We start from the raw sequence: 25,074 nt of genomic DNA, 5'->3' as shown, positions 1-25,074 counted from the left end.
TCCAGCATGAGGCGGAGTCAGTTTCTTCGTCTTTTACAGGTGTTATCGCTGGAATAAAGCCTGCATCGTTTCTCCTACCGCCGAACAGGTGGATGCAACGCAGTTTGTTTCATACTTGACACAAAACAAACAAAGATACGAGCGTTTAATACGAAAGATGCAGACAAAATCTCCAGTGAGCGCTTAATACCTGTGACAACGGTCTTAAAAGAGATTACCACATAAATGACCTCTACCGGTTCATCCGCATCGAGCTTATGTTTCACCAGTGTGTTTGTTGGCAGGATCCAAAAGCACTGGGCTGAAATGAGTTGGGAAAACAGACTTAGTTCATAAGATGAGTCGGTTATGCAGCATATTGGCAGTGATGCTGATCGCCAACATCCAGTTTACGACACTGAAGGTTTAAACTGTTTGCAGGTCCGCTGAGGTCCTCAAGGGACCAGCGGCTTACGCGCGACTACTTTGTAGACCGCAAGAACGCCGGAAACATGTCGCTGCCAGAGATTTAAAGCCGATGAGGATAGTTTGAGACATTTCAAGGGAAGAGCACAAAAGGAAATAAATGACACATTTGGGAGGGAAAAGATGGAGGGGCTGATTGGTATGGAGCCCGAGACGGTGAGTGTGGACAATGTGTCAAAGGGAAGGATCGGCGCCGGGGGGCTGACGGAGTACGAGCTGTACTTTGGAAAGCTCATTAGACAACGTCGGGAACTGATGGGCGAAGAAAGGAAGCGGCGGAGTACCAGCGGGAGGAAGGACAGCGTTGTCAAGGACAGAAACGACTTGATCAAAGTCTCCTAACCACTAACTTCCTGGCCAGAGGAAGATTCATCCCCAACAACAGGAAAACAAGCATCGAAGTAAGCGTACTCCTCGTTTCCTAAGTGTCCTCGTTTCCACGTCATCATTCTGCGTTCCCCCCGATCACTTATCTGCAGTCTGATATCTGGGATTTCTGAGAATTTCCCCGGCTTTTGAGAAAACTCTCTTGCTGGTGGAGGAAGCCTCCGGGTCATCGCACCTTAGCGTGAATGCTGGAAGCAGAGAGCAGAGTTCTATCCTGGCTCGGTCCGAAAAAAGGCTGCAAAAGCCGCCCAGCAGCAGCTCTAAAGCTCAGCAGCAGGCCGGCTTTTCACCGCGTTTCCAACAGCTTAAGCAACACGCGCTCACCTCCAGCCTGTTATTTGACACTTGTTACGATACGCAGTCTGTAGTTTATCCCGTGAAATACTTTGTCAAAAGCACCAGAGAGGCGCGTAATCGATGAGGTGTACTACTCAACGTCTCTCGGAGCAAAAAGAGCAGCGGTCGTGCAGAAAACCACTTTGCCTGGCTGTAAAATACAAATTGATCCGGCATTCTGCTCCACCAATCAGGTCCAAACACAGCAGCTTCACTCCGACACTTGATAAATGTTGGGTACGGAGTGTAAGGGGTTTAGCAAGTGACCACCTAGCGATACGCTGATTGTACAGTACATCTCTGCATGCTGTCCTGTGTGACTCCAGTGACAACATAACAGACCGGAAAAGAGTAAGTATTTACATTTCTTACAGGAATATGACAAGCAGCACGGCCACACCGATGCGCCGTGAACCCGTGCAGGCAACGTTGAGAGGCGGAGCACCCCAAACCCCAAACTCCTGCCAAACACATTGGACAAGCAAATTACCGCGTCCCGTTTGGAGGCCACCCTCAACAGATCGAATTCCCTCCATCCATCCATTCCACCATCTCCAGGTAGCAGGGAACAGAGTCGATCATTTCTGGGAGCAGGTTGTCGGATGTGGCAAAGCCGGTGGAGCTTATTTATAGGGTCAACATAGACTTCCATCACAGGCGAGTGAAGCAGAAAGCTGCGGCGGCCCGCGGCAGAGATGAGGGATGAAGCAGCGCCTCTAAATCACGGGACGCACGACACAAGACTTTACACAGGCTACATCTGCAAACACACATACGTTCGCCTCCCCAACGGTGAAGGCGTCTTTTCCCCAATTTGGCCAAAAAACGGACGGCGTCGGCGATAATGAAACGCTGTTTAAGAGCATGGCGTTGAATGCCTCGCTGCCTGCAGTAATTAGATCGCTCCGGTACGACGGTGGGTGAAAGGACAATGTAACAGGACGACAGTTTAGGTTATTAGTGCCGGCCATTAAGTGGATCATTTGCGTTACTTAACGACCTACGGCGAATGTGTCAAACCTGAAGCACGGGCGGGATACTGAGTGATAACCGCAGGGGGGAGGAGAGCGGGGGGGAGGGGGAGGGTGGGGGGGAAGAGTCATCGCGCCGGTAGTCACGGATCAACCGGTTGATCAAAATCCCCAAAACAGACCAATTCGCTCCTCTCGAAAAGCCTTTCGGCATCTCAGGCCCATTTTGTCCTTCCACTCAGGACCCCATCTACGTTGATCACACGCCATTTTCACAGACGACCTTTTGGAGACGCAGTAGCAGGCAGAGGCCCAGGTGTAAATAATAACCTCTATTAAAGGCGGCATTCCACTTGGGTGCTCATTGGTTTAATCCGTCAGCGGAATGGACCACGGCCATTATTAATCACGCGGGCGCTTTAAACTAGGACGAGATAAAATGTTTTGAAAAATGCCAATTGCGGCCCTTAATTTATGTAAATTAAAACATGTTTTAATCCCAAAGCCCTTGTTTCCATTATAGAGCTTTGACATTCAATGGGAAGGCAGATGGAGCATCGTAAATCTGCTTAAAATGGATTTCCATTAACAAAATAAATCAAGGTTCCGTAGGTCACCGGTGAGGTTCAACCTCCTTCATTTTGAGCAAAAAAAACCCAAACAACCCGTTTGTAGATGATTGATGATGAATAATGTGTGAAGGTAGCTGCAGCACACTGTAGTAAGTACTAAACAGTTAAATTGGCTCAAATGGCCGCACAATCATATTCATTACTATGTTTTTATTCCCTGTTTAATGACACGAAAAAAGCAAAACGGTTGTTGCCTGAAAATGACCAGTTTCTATCTAGATGAGTAGAACATCACACGTAGTACCGCTGTTGTTCTACAGTAGCCCAGAATGGACAAACAAGTCGGGGTCTAGATTGTTGCTAATACTATTAGTCGCTTTGAGTCACACACACGAGAATAAGTCTGCAATGTTTGGTAAACCTTTTCTATCACAAATAAACTGGGATCATTTACTCAGACTTTTACTGCCAATAAATTGCCTTTCCATGACGGCTCCATTATCAAAACTCGTATCATGGGGGGGGGGTCAAAGGGATAACTGTCAGATATGCGGCGATGCGCCGAGCGACCTCATTTCAATTCTAGGAAGAGGAGGATTTTTTTTCCCACGCAGCGGTTCCGGTGAATATCGTCCACATGTTTTGACGCAGCTCCTTGCCGTGGTATCTCGCGGTTCATCTCAATTACCACAGAGGGGAATTGGTGATGCAACAGAGTGTAAATGGAGGACGCTGTGCGAGGAAAGACCCGCAAAATAAGGAGTGATTTAGTTCAGTGAGAAGCACGTCTTTCACGGCTCCCCATCTGAAGAGAAGGAGATAAGGACCCAGAACTCATAGACCAACACACACACAAAGAATACAGCACGCAGAAGCTTGTCAAAAGAGATACGAAGCGCTGACTTGTAAAGAAACAACACTGCTTTCAAACCCCGCAAAGGTTCATCTGTGTCTTTACTTTCTGTTGTCAAGAAAGAAATCTATTAGAAAGAATAGATTTGTGGACGGACCCTTCAAATGAAGACTGTGTTCATGTGGTTAATTGACCACTAAAAGGTGTGTGGCCTTTAAGACCTTTTCACAAACAAACAAAAAACACAGTCGTTTTGCCATCGTGTTTAAACGTGGGACAGTAAAACTGATGACTTCTTTAAGCAATATTTCAATGCATTTGCAATTTGCTCAGTGATGGTCTGGCGAGTCGATGTGTTGGTTATTCCTCTACTTAACAAATGGAAAAAAAAAGAAAGAAGGAAACCATCAAAGAGAAAAATCCCAAAAAGGACAGTGAGTTTATTAAGTCGCTGATCGATGAGTGACGTCCACGCTATTACGTTTGCGTTTTGAAATGCTTATGTTTTCTACGTTCACACTACGCCGGCGTTTTCTTTTGTCAAGCACCGAAACGCGGACGAGCTTGGAAAGGCTTCCAAAGACGGATCAGTTTGACAACGCAGGGGGTTTGCGTCTTGTCCAAAACGGATACGTATGGAAACGACCGTTCCAAAAACACGCCTCCGCTACCGGATTGGTTCTTAGCAGCCGTGAGGTGCCCTTCGCTCATGGGTCACGCTCTCCCATATCTCCCATATCCTACATGGACGTTTGCAAAAGGTTACCGTGTGGACACAGATTATCTGGATAACGGTCCTCAAGCGCCCGTGTTTTCTCTGGGCTCGGCCAGAAAAATTAGAACACCTCTGACAAGCAATTATTGGAAAAAGGCAAGGCCAAACAGATAAAATGCATAAGAATGATGGATGTGTGTGCAGCCTTGAATAACAGATTAACCCGCGTGGTGGGTACATGAGCCTTGCAAAAAGAAAAAAGAAAAAAAGACGGTGATAGATGGACACAAACAGGAGGCCATACTGCTTATAGCCTTGGACAGAGTGAAAGCAACGCTGGGGGAACTAGTTACGACACATGAGGAAACGTGCGTCCCGCGCAGAAACCTCAGAATGGAAGAAGAAAAAAAAAAAAAAAAGAGGAAAAAAACTGACAAAAGGAAAGACCAACAAAGCCTCTCTGCAACAGGAACACTGCATTGTGCGTGTGCGTGCGTGCGGCGTTTGACGGACGGGACACTGACCTGTGAGGACGGCCTTGGCGGAGGGTTCAGCGAGGTCCAGGGCGGACTTGCCGTCGGTGTTGCGTATGTTGGGGTCGGCGCCGTGCTGCAGTAACACTGTGCAACAGGGCAGACACAGACAGTAGCTGAGCTCCTGGACGGACATGCAAACTCCCCGACACACACCTCCACCTCCTCCTGCTGCTGCTGCTGCTGCTGCTCCTCCTGCTGCCGAACCACATCCCACTGCTCTCCCCGGACCTCCTCCTTTCCCTCGCACTTGCTCCTCCGCTATCCCTCCTCTTCCTCCACCTCGGACTGTGCCTCCTGCTGCACGTCCTGGTTCACATTTCTCTCCTCCTCTTCCTCTGGCTGCTCCACTTCGGATGCTGGAGCTGCCCTCTCGGCTGCCCCCGGCTGCCTCTGCCCTGCGAGGCATGCCGCTCATGTAAACAGACATTCTGCCACCACAACAACAGCAGTGGCAGCGGCAGCGGCAGTGGCAGCGGCAGCGGCACCTTCGCTACACCACACGGGAAGACAAACAGCGGACCTCACAGAGAGCGGCTACGTGCCCGACCACGAAAAACAACAACGCCTCCATGGAGGAGCGCGGGGAAGTCTGTGGGGATGAATCGGCGGGAGCGGGAAGGGAGGGATGGGGGGGGGGGAGGGGCGTAACAGCGATTCGCTTTAGCGGCAGCGGCGACGGGGCGAAGCAGGCGGCGCGAGCGGAGAGACTCTCGCCTCTCCGACTGACGGAGCGATGCAGCGGAGAGCAAGATGAGAGGAGGGGGAGAGGGGGGGTTAGTGGGAGGGATGAGCGGATGGGAGAGGTAGAGGGCGAAAAAGAGGGGGGAGAGAGCGCGAGCAAAACAAACCGAGAGCATTTGTGAGCTTGAGAGGCATAGAGAGCGAGAGAGAGAGAGAGAGAGGAGGGGGGGTAGTAAAAATGAGAGGAGAGGAGATATGAGGAGAAAGAAGACGTGAGAGGAGGTGAGAAGCAGGGGAGAGGAGGAAGAGCAAGGAAAGGAGAGGAGGAGAAGGGAGGATGAGAGGAGACGTAAGGAAAGGTAAAGAGACGAGAGAGAGTCATGTGACTACTGAACAGGTATGAGCTGAATAACAAACTCTGCCTTCGCTCGTGTTTTTTTTATTTCCTTCTCGGCCACAGCAGCGCCGTCGCACGTGTCCTTTGACTCGAGAGGGTCTCGAACTACCGAGATGGTGCGCACACGTGAGCACACACACACACACACACACACACACGAGAGGATAAAAATTTGATATATAGCGAGGCAGAGAGTGAAATGAGCTCAGCTCAGAGTGGCTGGTTTGTAATCATTTCACTCAACTTCTAATTTTGCATTTTTTCGGCCGCCTCTAATGGACGCGACAGTAATACCTTCTAAAGCCCTCTCTGAACAACCGTAATCCCCCTTTTGGACGGGATTAGTCTTCAATGTCCGATTTGCAGCGGTTGTTTTATGAGTAACTGAAACGCCTACTGCAGATTAGTGAGTGACTTGGGGACATTCGGTTTTTCACAGCACGTCCCATTGGGAGCCGTGGAGTTCAAGTGAGGACTCGGAAAAAAAGTGAATCTGAAGATTCAAAGTGAAATGGCAGACAAGTTCAATATCACAGATCATGTGATCATGCAAAAGAACGTTGACATCTCATGAACCTTACTGACATCTGCGGTGGGAAAAGGGCGGAGTCCCGGTCGGACCGCGGTTATGTGGTTATAAGGGATCTCCGTTCTCAACCGCGCACACGTTCATCCGACCGCGCGGCTGCTTTAGGATTTCCGAGATTTCTCCTTATCCCACGTTTGTTGATGAGATTTTCTCCAGACCTCGAGCTTGCAGAGATGCAAAAGATTACACTTTACACTCCAGTTGCGCGATCGGCGCACAAAGAGGACGGGGGCGGCGTCCTTCACGCCGAGCTGAAGTCTGTCTTTGATTTGACTCCTGATTTGAATGAGACAAGCTCAGCACACAAGACAAAGCAATGTAGTGATGCTGTATGATCAATTCATAAACGTTTAAGCTGTTTACTCATCACCATTTCCCATCAATCCATTGACTTCCCATCATTGTAGTCCAGTAGGAAAATCAATGGTCAGACTCAGAAGTCCAGACAACAGTTGCAAAATGTTCAGGAGGCCGAGGACGTGACTAAAGTCAGAGACCCCCCGTCGTCCCCCGGACGATGGAACCGCGCTCGTTGCCGGATCCGGCTTCTTAACTTCAACTCACCGAACCACACTAACTTTCTACGTGGCCTGAGGAACGCCACCGTGCATCATGATCAATATCCGTGTATCGCTGAGAAAAAGTGCCTTGTTCATCCTCTGCAAGGAAGCAGAAGAGCAAAACCACACATCTGGATGGACATTCAAAGAGTAGGGCAGTGTGGCCCCCCCTACCCCCCCTACAGGGGGACACACCTGTTAAATTGGCACACCACAGCATCCCAGGTGACAGCAGGCCAGACAACATGTACACAAGTGACGGTTTTCCACCGGTCTCAGTCAATCCCGAAGAGCCGAACCAGCCGTTTCCACGAGATAAATCCCGGCGCGCGCGCACGCGTTATGGAAAACATACACGCACGTCACACGCTTTCACGCATCAAGAGCTTGAAGCGCGGTCGTCCGGGGGCCCTGACGTTCTTTTCCTCCTCGTTGATGTCAGCACTCCCGACCGGCGGTGGCGCCGACTGTCATCGCAGTCGTTTGTTACTGTTCCTCACACGCAGCGGCGCTTTTCCATCGAGGTCATGAAGATATACCCCCCCCCCCTCAGTGCTCAGACGGCGCGCCGCGCCGAGCTTTCCTGCTTCAGAATTCCCTGAGCCCGGCCGCTAATGGACCCGCCGAACTGTTGTTTCTCCTGCAAGAGGACGGCAGCTCATACGGCGTAATTCCTTTGTGCGCCGCGGCGAGAAATCGATGCTCTTTCGTCCCCCGCGTGGCCTCAAGAGCAGGCGTGAACGCGGTAATTGCACATTTGCAGCGTATTTGCTTCTTGATGCCCAGTGGAAAATAACAGCGAACCGTCTGCAGGTGGTTTATTACAACTTCTAAAATTGATTACATTGATTCTAATAATATTGACTGATTATACGGGGCTCCGGGTTTAGAATTAGAGGTTTGGCGGGGGAGGGAGGGGAGGACAATTAAAACCGGCCCACGCAAACACCAGAGAATCCAATACGTAGAAATCCCTCGACAGCAACAGCGCTGCAATTGATGGAACATATTTAGAAATGCCACAGAACAACCGCTGACTGTTATGGCCTCCGAGGGACCGGCGCAACTCCTGCAAGCAATCTGGAAACTCGCAACACTGCTGAATTATTTCCCGCCTCGGTTCTGCTCACACGGCCAATTTCACTAACAGGCGAACAGCAGAGGGGGAAAAAAAAAAAAAGTAGCCAGTTTGATGTAAAACACACTGAACCTTCTGGGTCCGTTACTATACGTTTGGTGCTCGGCGGCGCCTTACCTATGCAGACGTCGATCTTGCCCTTGATGGCAGCTTCGTGGAGCGGCGTGTAGTTCCAGTTGTCCCGGGCGTTGGGGTCGGCCCCCTGACACAGCAGCAAGGACACCACCTGGGAAAACGGCGTGCAGAACGTGGGCATTTTATTTCCCCCCCAAGCGGTTGGCCACACGGTTCCGGTGGGCCCTTAATCAACGGAGCACAACCCGGACCATTGAGCAAAACATGTTACGCTGATCCAAATCAACCCCCCCTCCCCAGACCGGGCGACAGCAAAGTAGGAGTATTTTAGTCAAAATTGGGACCATCATTTAGGAAATGCACATCTGGCACCGTCGTGTCGACGCACTTGTTTCAATTCATGGTTCTAAAAGTCTTGCGTGTGTTGCAGAGCAAATCACCGCCAGAACAGGCGGAGTAACGTGTTTTTGTTGAAGACGACCTAAAGAGTCACGTCTTTGTGTGTGGAAGTCGTTGGTTTGTTTATTTATTTATCACAGACTTTATTGCCCCGTGCATCGCTACTGCTGCTTTTCATCGCGGACACATTTGTCCCGTATTTTCCTCCACAACTTTGTTCCCCTCGACCGGCAAACCGACATTAGCGGAGATCTCCCTCCGTGAATCGGAGGCCATCCTCAATGACGGCTTGTATAAGCGGTCATATTTACGCATTTATTCCGACAAAAGCTCTTCAATCTGATCCGTTGTCTCGTAAACATTCGTCGTTTTAATAATGGCGGTATTGTGCTATGAAAACGGAAATGTGAGACTCCGTAAAGGATGTAGTTAGCGGACGAATCGCAGCCTTGTGCGCTGCGGGAGGCTTGCGTCGCTTCGTGGCCTAGAAAGATGTCTCGACACACGCAAGGAGGTGTGTAAAAGGCACGCAAGGGACACGCAAGGGGGGTCTTGCGTCTGCGTCGCTCTGCAAACGCAGAAGCATAAATTAGGCTTAAGGTCACGTCCTGTGTAGGAAATAACTCAGAGGGTCATTCAACACGTCGACTGCATCTTACTCGCCCTCGTGTTACAGAGACGCTCACAACGGACCTGACACTGCGAAAATCACACCTCGACTAAGGCAACAAGCGGCTGAGTGGTCGTCTTCGGTTCGTGCAGCGTTCGCGTCACAGGGCTGCATTAGCGCCGCGCTTCCCAGACGTGGTTGCAAAGTGCTCTAAGAGAAAGCCCTTAAAAGCCTCCAAATCCAAATTGGAATCATTCAATTGACGAGCCCAGGTTGCAGGCCGGGGTGGGGGGGGGGAGACGTTTAAAGCGTCGGCTCACGTGTCACAGACGTTCCCGAAACACGAAAGCGCTGTGAAGCAGACAGATGTGCTCGGGTTATTGTTTACTTCCTCATCCGCGGTGACACGAACCCCTGCGACGTGGAAAGGGCCTCACCTCGGAGTGTCCGAACGAGCAGGCGTTGTGGAGCGGGATCAGGCCGCCGTCATCCCGCGCGTGCACGTTGGCGCCCATCTGAAGCAGGTGGTCCACCACGTCTCTCCGCCCGAAGCCTGAGAGGGCATCAGAGAGGAGAAGAGAGGGAAGGAAGCATGAAAGTGTTCAGATACCCTGAATCGGTCCTTTGTGTACGTTGCCGAAGCATCAGGCCACTGTATCGGTTTCATGTTAATAATGGATAGTTTCCTCTAAATCATCATGTTTTTTCATTGTATATTTATTCATACATGTTGTTTGTTTGTTTTTTGACACACACACGACAGCTGTTGGGGAAAGTAAAGCTTGTTCTGTGTTAGCTACAGATGTGCCCTTGGACTCGAGAGAATTCCTTCTTTCTTTTTGGATTATGGAGGACGGAGATGTAAAGCAGCTGTGATGTCTTTCTTCCTTCATCTTTTTTTGTCTGCACAGATTAAAAGCAGTCGTCTGGAGCCGCTGAACAGCTGAACGGAAGATGAGCCATTTTTAAAAGAGCCTTGGACCGTGAACAAAGAAGAATGAATACCAAAAAACGGAATATTATCTAATGTCTGATTGCTTTTAGCAAAGATTAAGGTTATATATGACATGTAACATGTTGCATGCATTCATTCTTTTAGCAAATTGGAGGATGTAAATAAGCACCATGAAGACATCACTGATATAAGTGGGGGGTTTTAAAGTGTGTTTCTATTATGGTGTCCATGGCGATTTGTCGGTGCTGTATCATCTTTCCGTCGGCCTTGAATTCGTCCCTTAAGCCGTGAAGCAAGTCGAACAAGGCAACGCTTTACTCATAAACCCAGATCGAATGCCCTTTCCTGTTTTCCCATCTGTGTTCATTAAAATGTTTCTACGCAAACGCTTTAAGCTTTTTTTTAACCATTTTAAACATTACAAATCTCTGTCTTCTCGTCTGTAAGTGCTTTAATAAATTTTAGATACACACCACAATGTTGGTAATCATTTTTCTGGAAGAAGCATGTGTGTATTACTGTACATCCTGAAAGCCAAAGCCGCCCTCTGTTATTATCTGGATGTTTCTTTAGCCTATAATAACAATAGTGTGGTGTGTGAAAGCGTGTTATATATATTGTTTACTGAAATTAAACTGAACTTTATCAGTGCATTTCATATCTTTTGTTTGAATCATCCTGAAACCGGTCGTTGCACAGCTCGTGGCTGATGTCTATTGTGATGATGTGCATTAGCGACATTCTGTTCACTAGTCTTTTTTCTGCCCACTCGCACGCCCTGAACGCACCGCTGCAGCAGCACGGGCGGCCTCAACAATATCAACTTCCTTTCGAATAGTTGTGATCTCCGTTGTGTTTACCTGCAGCGAAATGCAGGGGTGTCGATTTACGCCCTGCCATGTCTTTAGCGTTCACGTTCAGCGCATCCACGAGTTTCTTCACCCTCGAAACATCCCCGTTTCGACAGGCTTCAAACAGCTCCCTGAACGCCCCATTTGCGCCGTCGCCGTCGCCGCCGCTGCTGCTGCTGCTGCTGACCGCGTCCCCGCTGCCAGAGTCGGGCGTTGAGGCGGGGCTGGTCCCGCTCCCCTCGGTGGTCGTCGGGGAGCTAGCGTCGCTGGAGCCGCTGCCCCCGCCGCTGCTGCTGCTGCTGCTGCTGGTCGTGAGGGCCAAAGCCCGGGAGGTGGTGATGGTGGGAGAGGCGGGGGTTCCCTCGCCGTCAACCCTGCCGTCCATCGGGCCTCCCCGGGGCGGCGGTGTGGCATCGTCGGTGGACGCCGGCGGAGAGCCGGGCGGGGTGGCGGGGCGAGAGGAGCCGCGGGGCGGGGACGACAGCAGGGAGTTTGGCTGCTGCTGCGAGGAGCGACGAGGCGTCGCCATTTTCACAACACACCAGTCCCCACTAGCAACACAAACACCGCTGACGATTTCCTGCCCAGGAGCAACTTCCGCTCCGGGGTTCACTGGGATCATATGAATGGATTTTCTCTGAAACGGGTTAATAAAGGTTTAAATATTAGAACAGCTTCACGAGCAACGTCATGTAACGGCGACAGAAAAAAGGTTTGGAGTGGTTGACCGTTTTAAAAATGTATCAATCTTATCTTAAATGTTGTATTTTTATTTATGACATTTTTGTATTAATAATTTCACATTTTTATTTAAATTTCAAAAATATATTTTTTTCGCTTTACTTTTTGGATTAGATTAAAACTATTTGGAAGGTGTGTAGAAGTTAGGGATTCACAAATGTATTTTAATTTTGACGGATGGGCCTAACGTAACCCATTTTTATTAATTTTATATATTTTAAATGTTGTATTATTTGTGCTACATAATATTACCATCTAGTGGAGACTGTTGGTAAAACCTTTAGAATACAGCCTGTTAAATGTAAATATTAGCAGACAAAAAAACTTTGTTCTCTGATTGTATTAATTAACCAAAGAAACCAAAGAAATGTGTATTTTATTGATTGACAGGTGACTCGCCCTACAACAGTGTTATATTGTCTCTTATCTCACAATAAAAAAATGAAAGAAAGCTACACATTTTCATTGAGAAACCTAAGGGGTAAATCACAGAACGTGTATGTCATGGTTATAATAATCATCACTTCTCACCTATCCATTTCTCAGATTTATAAAACAGATGTTGAGACTACATTGTATGTTCGTCTCCCATCTGCTATTCATAATGTTCCGTTTTGAGCCACACAATTTTAAACATATACCTCAGAATTGCTACTTTGCTTGCTATTGCTAGGACAATTGCTCCTATTTATGTTTTTTCCCCCCATATGAGCCACTGGAATCATTCACTGCATTACCTAAAACAGAAAGATTCCAGATTCATATTCAAACGTTAAACCACCTGTGAGTTTAAGACCTTTGTATGTAACACACCCTGGTGGTCAACTCGACACATTGTCCTAAGGGAGCTGTAATGGGAGTCTGTTGATGTTTTGAACATCAACAAGTTACTAAACATAACCAACTGGCCAAATGTATTAGGGAACTTTCTGATCAGGTTACAACAAGGAGCATTTACTAATAGAGTTCACTTCATTTCTTAGTTGTGTGTGAAATAATCAGGCACTTCACACAGATTCCCTGGTACCCGCTGAGCCTTTTGGCCCCCAGTCATGTGCCCTCGCTGTAATTAACCATCAGAAAGCAGGGCTATGGGAAGAGGACTCAAATAAAAATGGAATCATTTTGCTTGTTTTCTTTTTGTTAAAAGTTAGTCACGTTGTGTCATGATGCTATTGAGGCAGGCTCCTTGTTGAGATGGACTGGCCTCAGCAGGATTGGACGTGTTTTTAAAAGCATGACACACCCGACACATCTGACTTCTGTGTTCTAACCAATTAATAACTGGTGTGTGTTTCCTTCCTGGTCTTTTTATTTTCTCCACGTTTATGGTAACTTAATCACTCTATTTTTCGACTCTTTACTTTTAGTTTTGTTTGCCATCCATTGGTGTCTTTTCGGACCTCAACGGTTTTCAGAACCCATCTTAATTTAGCCTTTGGTTTCGGCTTTTTCTTTTCCTCTGAAATTGCTAAGATAGATGATAGAATCTCGTATGAATGTGGTTTCGACAATTGAAGGTAATCAATCAACATTCTGCCCTCATGGTCAAATAAGGGTAGTTTCCTGCTGTAATGTGATACTTCAAAACCAAAGTAGAGGGAGGATTATATGCCTGTGAATGCAAATATGCTCCACATTTTTCCCTCATGTTTGAGTCAAAGGAAAGTTTGGCCTCCTAAATCATGAGCATTGTGAGTCAACATTTTAAACTTGAAATTGATTAATCCCTTAAAGGCTGGAGCACAAGTCAAGAAACATTTCTGTATTTGATTAAATAAACAAATGTTCCTCTGTTTTCAGTCTTTTCTCATTTTCTGAATTAATTATCTACAACAATTTGTAAAGTAGAAATAGTACAATTTCCACACTTTTCTTCAAACTAAAGCTTCAAGCTTATATGATTGTAGTACAATATTTATGCATAAAAATGAATGCTCAAGACCAAAATATCAATCGAATAACCCCTGGCAATGCCTTATTAATTACAAATGTGCTACCAATGAAAGAATAAATGTAGATTGCATAAAAAATTGCTGCATCATGGTGACATTCCAAAATAAAAATATGAGGAAAAGCTAACTGAGACATGATTTGCATTATGCTTGATCTGATCTCTGGGCAGTGTCTTCTATACACAGATATCACACATGTCCTTTGTTAAAAAGGAAATAAAAACCATGTATTTAAAAGAATGTGTTATCAAAACATAAGGTATAAGAAGAAGATAAACGTTTTCTTCCGAACCTCGAAAAACTATTCAAGTTGTTTGCTTTTCAAGCTTTGTTTCACCTGCAGAGGGTGTGTTTGAAAGACATCGTCTCAGCCTGAAGCCAAAAAGCTCCAACGGGTTTCTCACAGGAAGTCCGTCTGTCAATTTCTCCACCTTAAAATGCATCGGCGCCATCGACCATCGAGTGATGGGGATTTGGGGACCTGGTGCAATCAGTGGGGGTGATAGTACAGCCATTTAGATATGGAAACATCCAATGTTTCACAATAGATCCACAAAAGAATTTCTTTTATTTAATGGGGTCTGTTGCCATGGTGACAAGTGTGATTCAGCTTGTAGAAGTCATAAACCAGGCCTGTTACCTCAGCGGATGAGTAAGCAAGGTTCCACACTGGTTGGGCGACATGCCTCGCATACTTCTTTGAGCTGCTCTTTGTGTTTCAAAGCTCAAACCTCACCTGAAAAACAGTTCTCAAAACCGTGACGCCTTCAAGACTTGTGACTTGAGATAGTTTGAATTTGTGCGGTCAGTGGATGCTCGTGTACATGTGAGACATTTAGCGGAAGCCAACTGGCACTACGGCGCCTTGTCAGTTGCCAGCGTACTCAACTTCCTAGTGAAATAAGGCATTTTTCCCAAACCCTAAGGCCGTACAAATGAAATATTGGGATATTTGATCAGCACTTCAAATAGAGAGGTCGTCCATTTTGAAAATGTATTCCCTGGAGGTATCATCAGCTCATCTCAGGGGGTTCGCTTCATTAGCAATTACATCATTGTGTTAAGAGTCACACTACCAGCGACCAGCTTCAGGGGTCTTTAATCCACTTGCATGGTGATAACAGACGGCTTGAGAAGTATAAGCAGGAGGAGTTTCTCCATGTGAAACAAAGAAGCTAATCAAAACAGACGTGCCGATAGGGAAACGTAGAACGAGCGGTATTTGAGTGGCATTTCCTGTAGAACTCCATTCCATTTTATCATTAAGTCCGACCTGCTCAAAGCCCAAATACCTCGTGGGATAGCTAGTGAGTTTACTTTGCAAAAAAAAAGCAAATGTCTCAAGTGTGTGTCTTGGATTTAAAAAGGTCTCATCCTCGTTTTATTTGATTCATTGCATGCTAATTAAGGGTTTCTGTGTAGAGTAACTGCTTATTGTGGTAGAGTCAATTTCATCCTTGTCATTTGTATTATTATGTATAATCAACAGAAATGTGTTTACGTGCTGGCCAACAAAGTCTTGACTGCAGACCAACTTTGCATTTGCAAGTTAATCAGTTTTCATTTCGCAGACACAGTTTATGGACCTGGTACAATTTGGGCGAGTTAGCACATAAAGATCACCGTGAAGAAACAAATCTACATATTGCTTTTCTGCTCTATCACTTGGCGCACATGCATGAAAAAAAAGATTCCCCGAAACTTCTTCTTTCGGCTGCACACGGCGCGCCACACCTGTCCTATTTGACTGAGGCCAAAGCCCCGCCCACCAAACAGGTTTCCGTCGGACTTGTTTATTTTTTTATTTTTTTGAAGAGCAGCTGTTGTGGCTGTAAGAACTCAGTCCCTTCCGTCTGAGCTACCACACGGAGTTTGGGAGTCAGTACCCGCGCACACATCAGCAGCAGCAGCAACCATGCCGAGTCGATCCAGGCAGGAGTGGATCCGGTTATCCATGCGCACCCCGGGCATCCTGATCTTCGGGATGGTTCTGGCTCCCTGCGGCCTGATCCTGAACCTGACATCGACCGTGGCCCCAAACTGGAGGACCCTCACAGGATTCCAGAACCGCCCGGCCGACGAGTTCCTCCAGCAAGGCATCTGGGAGGTCTGCAGGGCCAGCTCAATCAACACGAGAATCGATTGCAGCCTGCAGGACGCCACGTATTTTCAACAACAGATCATCGAGGTCGCCCGGGGTTTGATGGTGGCCTCCCTCATCGTGACTCTGATCGGGCTGGCGGTGGCCATCCCGGGGGTCCGCTGCTGGAAAGACAGGCCCAACTGGATCCTGGCCGGCCTGGGCGGACTGCTGATATTCCTCTCGGGAGTCATGACCATCATACCCATCGCCTGGTACACCCACATATTCAGGACCATCCCGACGGTGTCTATAAACACAGCTGCGCCTCCGAACCCAGCCGTGCAGGTCGGCTACTGCATCATCCTGGGCTACATCGGCGGGATCTTTGAAATCCTGGGCGGCCTCGTCATGTTCATCGGGATCTGCCGGTGCTGCGGGGGGAAGAACCGCGGGGAGACGCGCGTCGAGGAGGTGACGGGGACCCGGTTCAGGAATCAGAAGCGGCCGACGAGACGAGTCGAAGTGCCGAGCCTGGACCGGGCCAGGAGCAGCGCCAGCAGCAGCATCCCGTACTCGAAGGACTCCATGGACGAGGACGTGTCCTTCCCCCGGGCCAAGAGCACGGCGGCCCGGACGGTCAACACCTCGAACGGCGGCAGACCCTACGACGTTGACCTGTGAGAAGGTGTCACACACGCGGGGTCCCCCACGCAGACACACGCGCGAAGGAAAAGACACGGCGAGTGGCAAAAGGCACCGAGATGGAAATATTCCAGGAAGAAACAGTTACCATCCAACCCACTTTAGGAAACTGCTATGCGATTCTGAAGCATTGCAGTAAAGAATAAATATGCTTATAACTGAAACTATAGTTCATTTGTGACAAAATATTTTCTACAAAATCAGATTTCAGGTATCAAACACCGTAAATATTGAAATGAAACCTCACTGTTGAGTGAAGCATAATCCATTTAAAGTCTGAGTGTTGCAGCGTGTCATCACTTGAATGTAAATTATGTGAGTGACAGCGAGTGCTGCAGTTTAATACAGCTAAAGATGATATGTATTATGGTCTGTATTAAGTCTAATTCTAACATCATTATGATACAGGATAGATGTATGGTTCACGCAGTTGTGTTACAGATGGGATGAATATTATATTGTTAAAAAAGGGAGAGTATTATTTAAGGGGGGAAAACATGGAGGAAACCTCCATTGTCTTTTGCATTCTGCAAATGATGCAGAATTCTATCTGTACATTTTTTCTCAATTTTTATGTAAATCCTGTGTTCTTATGCACTTTACATTTATAACCAACCTTGTAGGAAGTCAGGCCAACTTTTTAATGATCAATATTCTCGAACTATATGTATAGTATGTATGTATTATACTGTTCAATAAATGTGCACTGTTTGCTAATTACTCAGTTGTATTCCTCAGTGCAATATAGAAAAACAATCTTCAGATCGTTAAAATATTTCATGTGAAAATGGCTGTGATCACGATGACAATGTGGGGAAGTTAAATGGAGTCTCAGCAGAAAGACTACAAAAGTGCCAGAACAAGAATAATAAAATGTTGACGTTTTAATCTGTGAACAGAAGTCATTATGGCTGCTATGCAAACACCCGTTTCTCTTCCTCCCTATCCGCTGTCATCACCTTTGAGCGTAGACAGACAATGTTGCTGGACCGGTCTGAGAGGTTGGTTTCTCTCACCAGCTTGTGAAACAACATTACCTCTTCTGTTTAAACATCTCAAACAGGGGCAGGGCTGTAGTGAACAATCGTCCCTTTATAGTTCCCGGAAAGTCTTTTGTTATCAAGTTGACCATCACAATTTGTGATGCAGTTCTCCTTGCGGAACCTGTTGAATGCCCCAGTTAGGAACGTCGAGTATAAAGCAGTTTTTACACCGGAACAATTTACAGGGTTAATAAGACACCAACCCCCCCCCCCCAAAAAAAAACCCTGCATACGCCAGCTTCTGTTGGGGCAGATTTCTAGAAAAATGACATAAGATAGGCTGGGTTTCAAGCTACTGTTGACGGAATTCCTGCATAGCATGCAGTGACTCACAAAATGGCAATAAAAGATAAATATTGGGAAAGGATAATGTTGACACAAGTATTTATTTATAGCCTCATCAAACTTCGCTGCTTCAGACTTTTCTTTCAGCTCACAAAAAACTACTAAAAGGTGCATAGCACTTCCTCTCAGGAAAGGTGCTAAAGAAATATGGAATCACATTAAGTAAAAACTGGGTCTTGAATTTCCCATAATGCACCTCCACGTCGGACACGTTTCATTTTAGAAAAAATACTCTTTTCAAAGACAAGTGTAATTGCCATGGAAAGATTTCCTCAATATTATCTACAAAATAAGTGGAGTTTTCCATCTACAATCAAACACCATTACGCTTATAAAGTGCGGCAGCGCATTTTCCTCCACATAAGAGACTCAATAATGGCAGGTGGGGGTGGTAGTAATTAGCACATTTCATGGGTCTTACGAACAATAATGACCCTTTGGCAGGGACTTTCTGTTCCTTGTAACAGAAGCTTATTTGTCTAGTCAGTCTGCATGATTGTAGATCAGTCATTCAGAACTTATTTGGTGGAGTTTACTAAACACTGAATCTGATAGTATCGTGCAATAGGATACTAGGAAGATGCTAAACAGACAGCGGAGCATGTCTTTAAATAGCTATCCCTTATATACACACACACACACTTACTGACAGCTGCTTCTTGCAAGTGTTAATACACACTGACAACCTGCAGCAGCAGATTATGTTAACAATTTAGTTGTGGTTTTACAATGACTCCCATGTAAGCTCAGACGTTCAATTAAGGCTAGCACCTAGCATAGCTGTAGCTAACTGTAGCTATCGAATGTCGCGTTGAGGGTTAATACTGGACAACTTTACGCCAGGGAGACAAACTGATTCAACGTACAGTCATACATCGCTGCAGTCGTTCTTACCTGATCGTTAATGTAAAGGTGTGCACATCTGCAAACAATTAATGTTCTTGTGAAGAAGAAGCTTTACTTTTCAAACAATAACATTCAAAATATTCATTGTGGTTATGTACAAATACTTCCAATGGGACATACATTCAGAACAAACATGCATATTTTATTCTGAAATGTAAAAGTTGCTTGTGTCAAAGCCCACTAACTCGTTACTTAACTAGTTAAATGCACATGCCAATGAAATAGTCCATAAGCATACACACTTTTACAATAGTAGCGGTTTGGGGACCCAAAATCCGTTACCTGCTTTCTACGTATTTGCAAGGCTGTCTGCACCGAGCTGACATGAACACTTCCAAACCAATTAAAAACCAATGTGTTTATCAGCTGCTGTCGTATTGGCCCCAGGACAGACAGGGGCTTTCACCCCCTTTTCATCAATGAGCCCACGCAAGGATATACACAGGCATAAGTAGGCAGGCGGAATTTATCATTTACTATATTTAAGAACCAAAAAATAAACTACGAGCTGCCTTAACAATCTAGCCAGACTTCAATATAATGTATCTGTGCCAAACTTTTATGACGAGAGGTATTGAAGGAATGAAGCGTAACAGGACCGGGCAAGATGTGCGCACACATTTTAGTTTCGGGTCACCGACCTACATTCTCCTTTTTTTCCCCCCTCTTTTCAGGGCCGAGCAGTAACCAGTCACCTTTTACATGACCAATAAGATGGAATGTTGGTAGCTGTGTGGTAGCTTTGTAAAAACATCAGTCGAGCCATAGTTTTGGTAGTTTACTGAAGGCTAGTTGAGCAAAATGACTTTTTTGTCATTCTTTAAAATACAATGAGACGTTATCAGAAATATAGGCCTTTTTGTTCCTTTGTCATTCTTCTCTGGCATGCGAGTGCTTTGACAAACAAACTGGTCCCTTACAATCCATTTACATACAAATATGAACATGCATACATGAAGTATATTTCGAATTCATTCTCATAAATCACCAAGCTTGAACATGATTCGATTTAATCTAGTTTTTAAAAACATCTCATGAAAGTCAGTTATTGGACACACTGGTCTACATTTTTTTCTACTCTAGCAACACAGAAGCAGAGTGAAAAGGCACATAGAACATTGTAATTCAGTCAGAAGTGTACACAAATATCAGACAGTATAGCATAAAAAAAACTCCTAACACTGGCTATGTTCCTGTAAGTATCTTGATTACTCAGCAAAGACCGATTGAAGACTTGAGTCCTTAAAGGTAACGACAAATACAATCTGGTTAAATCTGTGGCTTACCCCTGCCAGATAAATATTATTGAAAAAAAAAAAAAACTGGAGCTCTCGACACTTTGTTTGCGACACTGAAATGAATGTTAAGCACAAAAACATGCCGCCATCGCTGTAGAAGCCCCCTAGATTTCCATTTGGAGCAGTCAGATCATTTCTTGCAGAGGGGCAAATGTTTCATTCTGGTTTGTTATCAATAGATGGCCACAATAACGCTTAATAATTAACACTAAGAAGTAAACAGTTATATTTTTTCCCATTGTGAGACCACGTATGAAAGACATGATTACTGCAGTTAAATTGTGTCACTCTTAACTCGGTTAATGACATACACGCACAATCAATATGTCCAAGGTACCCTTTCAGGGGGAGGTTTTGCCACGTCGTTGAAACCCACATCATAGATTTCTTCTTCGTAGCCTTCATCTCCCCTCTGGTTGTTTTTTTTTTATGGGGAGGAGCGATTCCCTCGACATTTGGTGACATTAAAACGAGTGGAAACGCAGCAAGCTGGGAGGAAGACAGCTAGCAACATGGACGTAAAAAAAAAACATTCTGCACAGCCCCGGTTTTTACTGAATAACAGCGAAATATCATTTTGTTGGTTAAGAAAACTCTACAAAAAAACTCTTAATATAAAAGTTATATACATTAGTTATTTTTCCAAACTTTGGAATGGATTTTGGTGAAATGTTTTCCTTTAAATGATTAAAATATTAATCTAATTTAATCAAATGTTGCTATCAACACTCAAATTCAGTTCCCAGGTAGTAACGTACAAAATGTGAAGCATTTTAGCCTTGTGTCTACCTCAGGGTTGTTGGAGATGTATCATCACGCAACAATGTCGTAGCCATGTTTTTCTTCCAGATGTTTCCTGTTGACAAAAGAACAAAACGCACAATTAATTCCTTTGTGAACTTTTCATCACGTCAAGTTTTTTGTGGTGCTGTGATAACAAGTGAACAAATATTTAGCAACCCGCAACGAGACACTTCAAGAAAAAGGAGTTGGAGGAGGCGATCCAGATCGCCTGGATTTTGTAGATTAGTTTTTTTTTCAGGTATCTGGTTATGCGTATTATCCCATTCTTCTTCTCTATATATCACAAGCAAACCAGGTTCCTGTTTGATAGAGAAACCGTGAGTCAGGAATTATTCATCTTTTTCATTTCAACAGTGAAATGGGGGTTGGGGGTCAGTATCAATTACCGATTACCAATTTCACTACCACTATAGGAGTGAGGAAATACTTAGCTCTACATTTACACTAAATCCTTCGCTACTGCTCAAGCTTGGCTCCGTCCAATGTCAGATGGGTTTCTTATCAATATCAATTTTAGCTTAAACTTTGAACAAACCGGACACGCCGTGTTCGAGCGCTTTAGAGGTGGAGGCCCACGGCCAGTCTAACCACAACCCGACTCCAGCTGCGTTTTTAAAGGCCAGACGACATCGCCGTTCTCGTCGCCCCAAAGGGAAAGCAAATAAAGTCGCTTGCAACAGATTTCAGTACCTGTTCCTCTTTTTTTGCTTCCGCCTGAGCTTAGCCAAGATGACAGCCACGATCAGTATCCCGATGATGACAGCCAGCACACTGAGGGTCAGCGGTAAACTCAGGGACCCGTTGACCGTGTCGTCGCAGGTTTCACCCTGGTAGCCCAGGTTGCAGTCGCACACCAGACCGCCATCCGTAGAAGGCACGCAGGTACCGTGGCTGCTGCACTGCGTGTCTCCACAGGTGGGCAGGTTGTGGTCGATGCCTCCGTGCTGGGGAGGAGGGAGAGGGGTGGCCATCGTGAAGGGAGGAAACGCTGGTCTGTTCAGGGAGGGAGAAATTGAGGAGAGAGAGCGAGAGAGAGAGAGATGAATGGAGGGAAACCGAATCCTAAAACCCAATGGAGTCACACAACAAAGAGAAGACTGTATGCCACAAATGGAGTTCCTGAGATCAGGCTGATAAACATGTCTGCAAGTTTGTTTAACTGTCTCCTCCTCCCATAAGTCCAACAGACAGTTAAGAACAGTTCTTGTCTGCGGGAAAGAGATTCAATAGTTTGGTGGCTTCGGGGTTTACGTTGTGCTCACGACTCCAATTTTAAGACCGCACTGGCTTTAATGGATCCCATTCACATTATGTAGAATTGTGCAGACCGTCTAATCCTGATACACACATTCATTGGAATTCTTTGTATGCATGAAAACCCCCAAAAGTAATTCTGTTCACAGACCGCATCCTCGTGGTTTTCTCACCCAGATATATTGTACTTCTAAATCATATGTTAGACATACAAGGAAATTGACATGGCGGTTGGTGCATAACATCGGACAGTAAGACAATGGACAAGACAAATAACATAGTAAAGAAAAAATTGCATGCTCAATTTACAAGTTAACTCCACAGTATAAAATAAAAGGCTATGAACTGGCCGGAATCAGGGCTGTGTGCCATCAGCTCATAGCTTCTGTTAAAGGAACATCAACCCTATTGAAATGATAAAACACATGCAAGTTAAAGGGCACTGTACGTTCCAGCTGATCTTACGGAATTAAACAACATTTGAACAGAGCCGTACAGATTCACCAACATAGTGGAAGGGTAACAAGAGTATTTAAGTATAAGCCTTTATATTCTCATCACAACAAAACCAAGAGCCGGATGCAGAGCCATTCCGAGGCACACGAGTTGACTGCGTCACAAAGCATTTGGAAAATACTCGAGGGGGAAAAACTCAAAATACAAGAGAAGAGTTTCAAGTATGAAAGCCAGACATGTAATCTACTCATAAAGTGATGAGGTTGTTTTTACTTCAGAAATGTAGTCACTCAGGTTTCCCACCAGCAGAGGAAGATTGTTTCAACACATTCATCATCGTAAAGTAGAAAAGCAACATTACAGAACACAAATAGGAAAGTTGTACTCACAGAACGAAAGCAGATTTCACTTCAACGGAAAGCTTCAGAGTTTTGTTGTCGTCCAGGTGTGTGCGCGCTTACGCTCCCAGGTACTAGAACAATATCTATTTCCTCTTGCAGTGAGGGAATCTGCAACAAAGAGAAGCGGAAGAAAACCGAGACCTGTAAATACCTGCCTTTTTTTTCCCCCTCTCTGAAACACACAAAATGACCTCCTCCCTCCGCCTTATCTTTCAAAGGGTTGAGTCATGGGGACAAACACCTCCCACCAATTATACCTGACTTCTATGGAGCAACTTTAGATTTCATATGCAGAATTCTAAGTCATGTTTGCGATGGTTAATCGCGGACTCACATGCGCTTAGACACGGCTCTGGAATCCCTGCAGGGAAAAACCTGAGAAAAAGAAAAAAAACCTTTGTGGCACTTTTCAGACAGCAAAATCACTCGTTGCTTGTTTTGAAAGTTGTAAATACCGACTAAAACTACATTATTGTGGTCATATTAAAAGAGGTGGATGCTGAACAAATTAAGCATGCACCCTGACCTGAGGATCATGGCATTTAACAGTCTGCGTGTTTGCCAGATGAGGGAGTGGAAGGTGGAGGCAAGTTGGAACAAGTCAAGCTGGCAAAACCAGACTCTAGTGACCTAACCAGCAGGTCACTAGAAACATACTGCAGGGATTGAGTCACAAATGTTGATCGGTGGTTTGGTCCAACAAACTACTGGATGTATGGTCTTTTGTATCGCCTTTTCCTTCCAGCTCCATCGGGTTAATACGCTTGCCTCTTACAGGAATCTGAAGTGGGCTGACTATGACATGGTGCAGACATGCATGGTTCCCAGATGATGAATCCTGAGAACGTCATTGTCTGATGATTATTACAGTTTAGTTTGTCCGACACTACACTGGCAGACTGTAAACCTCCTTTCATAATTCATTTCTAATTGTAAATCTTCCATAAGTATGAGTCATCAGTGGTGTTCACACCATGCAGAGATTGCACAACATGAAGACATTAAACAATACACTGTGCAACTTGCCTCACACTCGAGCTTAGGGAAAGCAAGAACAGCTTTCATGGCTTCTGTTAAACTACCCGCAACCAACACACCCAGTAGAAGAGGAAAAAGGATATTTAACACTAAGGCCAATTGAGTTGTACTGGTACTTTTCCCCAGTAAAAAGCCTGCATAAATGTGCCCTGGCTGACAGATTTGATCGATATACACGCAGAAGTAAGAAAGTGGCTGTTTGATCCTTTGGGTCGTCGTGGCGCAGGGGGTAGAGCGGGTGCGCTGGGAACCGCAAGGTTGGTGGTTAGAGTCCCGGCTGCCCCATGTGTCAAGTCGAAGTGTCCCTGAGCAAGACGCCTAACCCCCAATTGCTCCCTGGGCAAAATGTAAAAAAAGCCATGGGTTTAAAGTGTAATGTAAGTCGCTTTGGATAAAAGAGTCAGCTAAATGACCTGTAATACTTAGCGGAACGAAGAATGAAAAGGGAAGCAAAATGTAACATTGGATCAAAGCTGGTTTTGAGATCAGATTACAAAAGTTTGGCAGGACACATTCACTTGAGAGCTCGTAGCAGGATGATCGGATGCCACGCAAATGGCAACTAGACAGCGAGCCTGTGCGGGTTGTCAGACCAGCACCGCTGACAAGCAGTGTGAGCAAGATATACAATCCAGGACACACCAATAGTCTGTGTTGAAGAAACACCAGGATCTTTCAACAACAAGACAAAGCCATGGAGATTAAACATGGTGACATTTGTCTGGCTTTGACAAAAAAAAAAAATATATATATAATTGACACTGCAGGATAAAACTTCTTATGGTCACAAATCGAGCTTTAGTCCATTTGGTAAATGCTCCTTTGCCAAATGAGATACAAAACAAGTTTTACCTTCAACATAATTTGAGTCGGGGGTTCGACAATGGTTACACACAATACCAGTGGTACTTTATAACAGTTGTGTTTAGAAACCATTTAGGGAAACAAACCCTCCAGA

The 25,074-nt window shown here is 45.6% G+C and overlaps 3 protein-coding genes across 4 annotated transcripts in view; 1 reads left to right on the top strand and 2 right to left on the bottom strand.

Annotated features, from left to right (window-relative positions):
• The window catches only part of LOC120831570 (poly [ADP-ribose] polymerase tankyrase-2), a 48,291-nt gene extending 36,014 nt beyond the window's left edge, over positions 1-12,277 (bottom strand). The window contains exons 1-4 of one of the 2 annotated variants that reach the window (XM_040197093.2): positions 11,100-12,277; positions 9,722-9,837; positions 8,318-8,426; positions 4,824-4,919 (exon numbers count right to left, since the gene is read on the bottom strand). In XM_040197093.2, the coding sequence (XP_040053027.2) occupies positions 4,824-4,919; positions 8,318-8,426; positions 9,722-9,837; positions 11,100-11,712 (934 nt within the window). In that variant the 5' untranslated portion in view covers positions 11,713-12,277. The remainder of the gene's footprint in view (positions 1-4,823; positions 4,920-8,317; positions 8,427-9,721; positions 9,838-11,099) is intronic. The other variant, XM_040197094.2, reaches the window with a different exon arrangement.
• A 2,611-nt stretch (positions 12,278-14,888) lies between these two features.
• LOC120831571 (claudin-23) lies at positions 14,889-17,459 on the top strand. Its single transcript, XM_040197095.2, has one exon. The coding sequence runs from the start codon at positions 15,702-15,704 to the stop codon at positions 16,548-16,550; it is 849 nt and encodes a 282-aa protein (XP_040053029.2). The 5' UTR covers positions 14,889-15,701; the 3' UTR covers positions 16,551-17,459.
• Positions 17,460-19,628: 2,169 nt separating this feature from the next.
• Positions 19,629-23,655, bottom strand: LOC120831573 (uncharacterized). The gene is made up of 4 exons (XM_078088455.1): positions 23,413-23,655; positions 23,067-23,186; positions 21,658-21,960; positions 19,629-21,019 (listed from the first exon to the last, which is right to left on the bottom strand). The coding sequence occupies exons 3-4, from the start codon at positions 21,936-21,938 to the stop codon at positions 20,977-20,979; spliced, it is 324 nt and encodes a 107-aa protein (XP_077944581.1). The 5' UTR covers positions 21,939-21,960; positions 23,067-23,186; positions 23,413-23,655; the 3' UTR covers positions 19,629-20,976.
• Between the last annotated feature and the right edge of the window lie 1,419 nt (positions 23,656-25,074).

The sequence above is a fragment of the Gasterosteus aculeatus genome, chromosome 14 (genome assembly GCF_964276395.1).
Source record: "Gasterosteus aculeatus chromosome 14, fGasAcu3.hap1.1, whole genome shotgun sequence".
NCBI lineage: Eukaryota > Metazoa > Chordata > Actinopteri > Perciformes > Gasterosteidae > Gasterosteus > Gasterosteus aculeatus.
The sequence above is the reverse complement of the archived record's forward strand: the minus strand, read 5'-3'. Positions and strand labels throughout refer to the sequence as shown.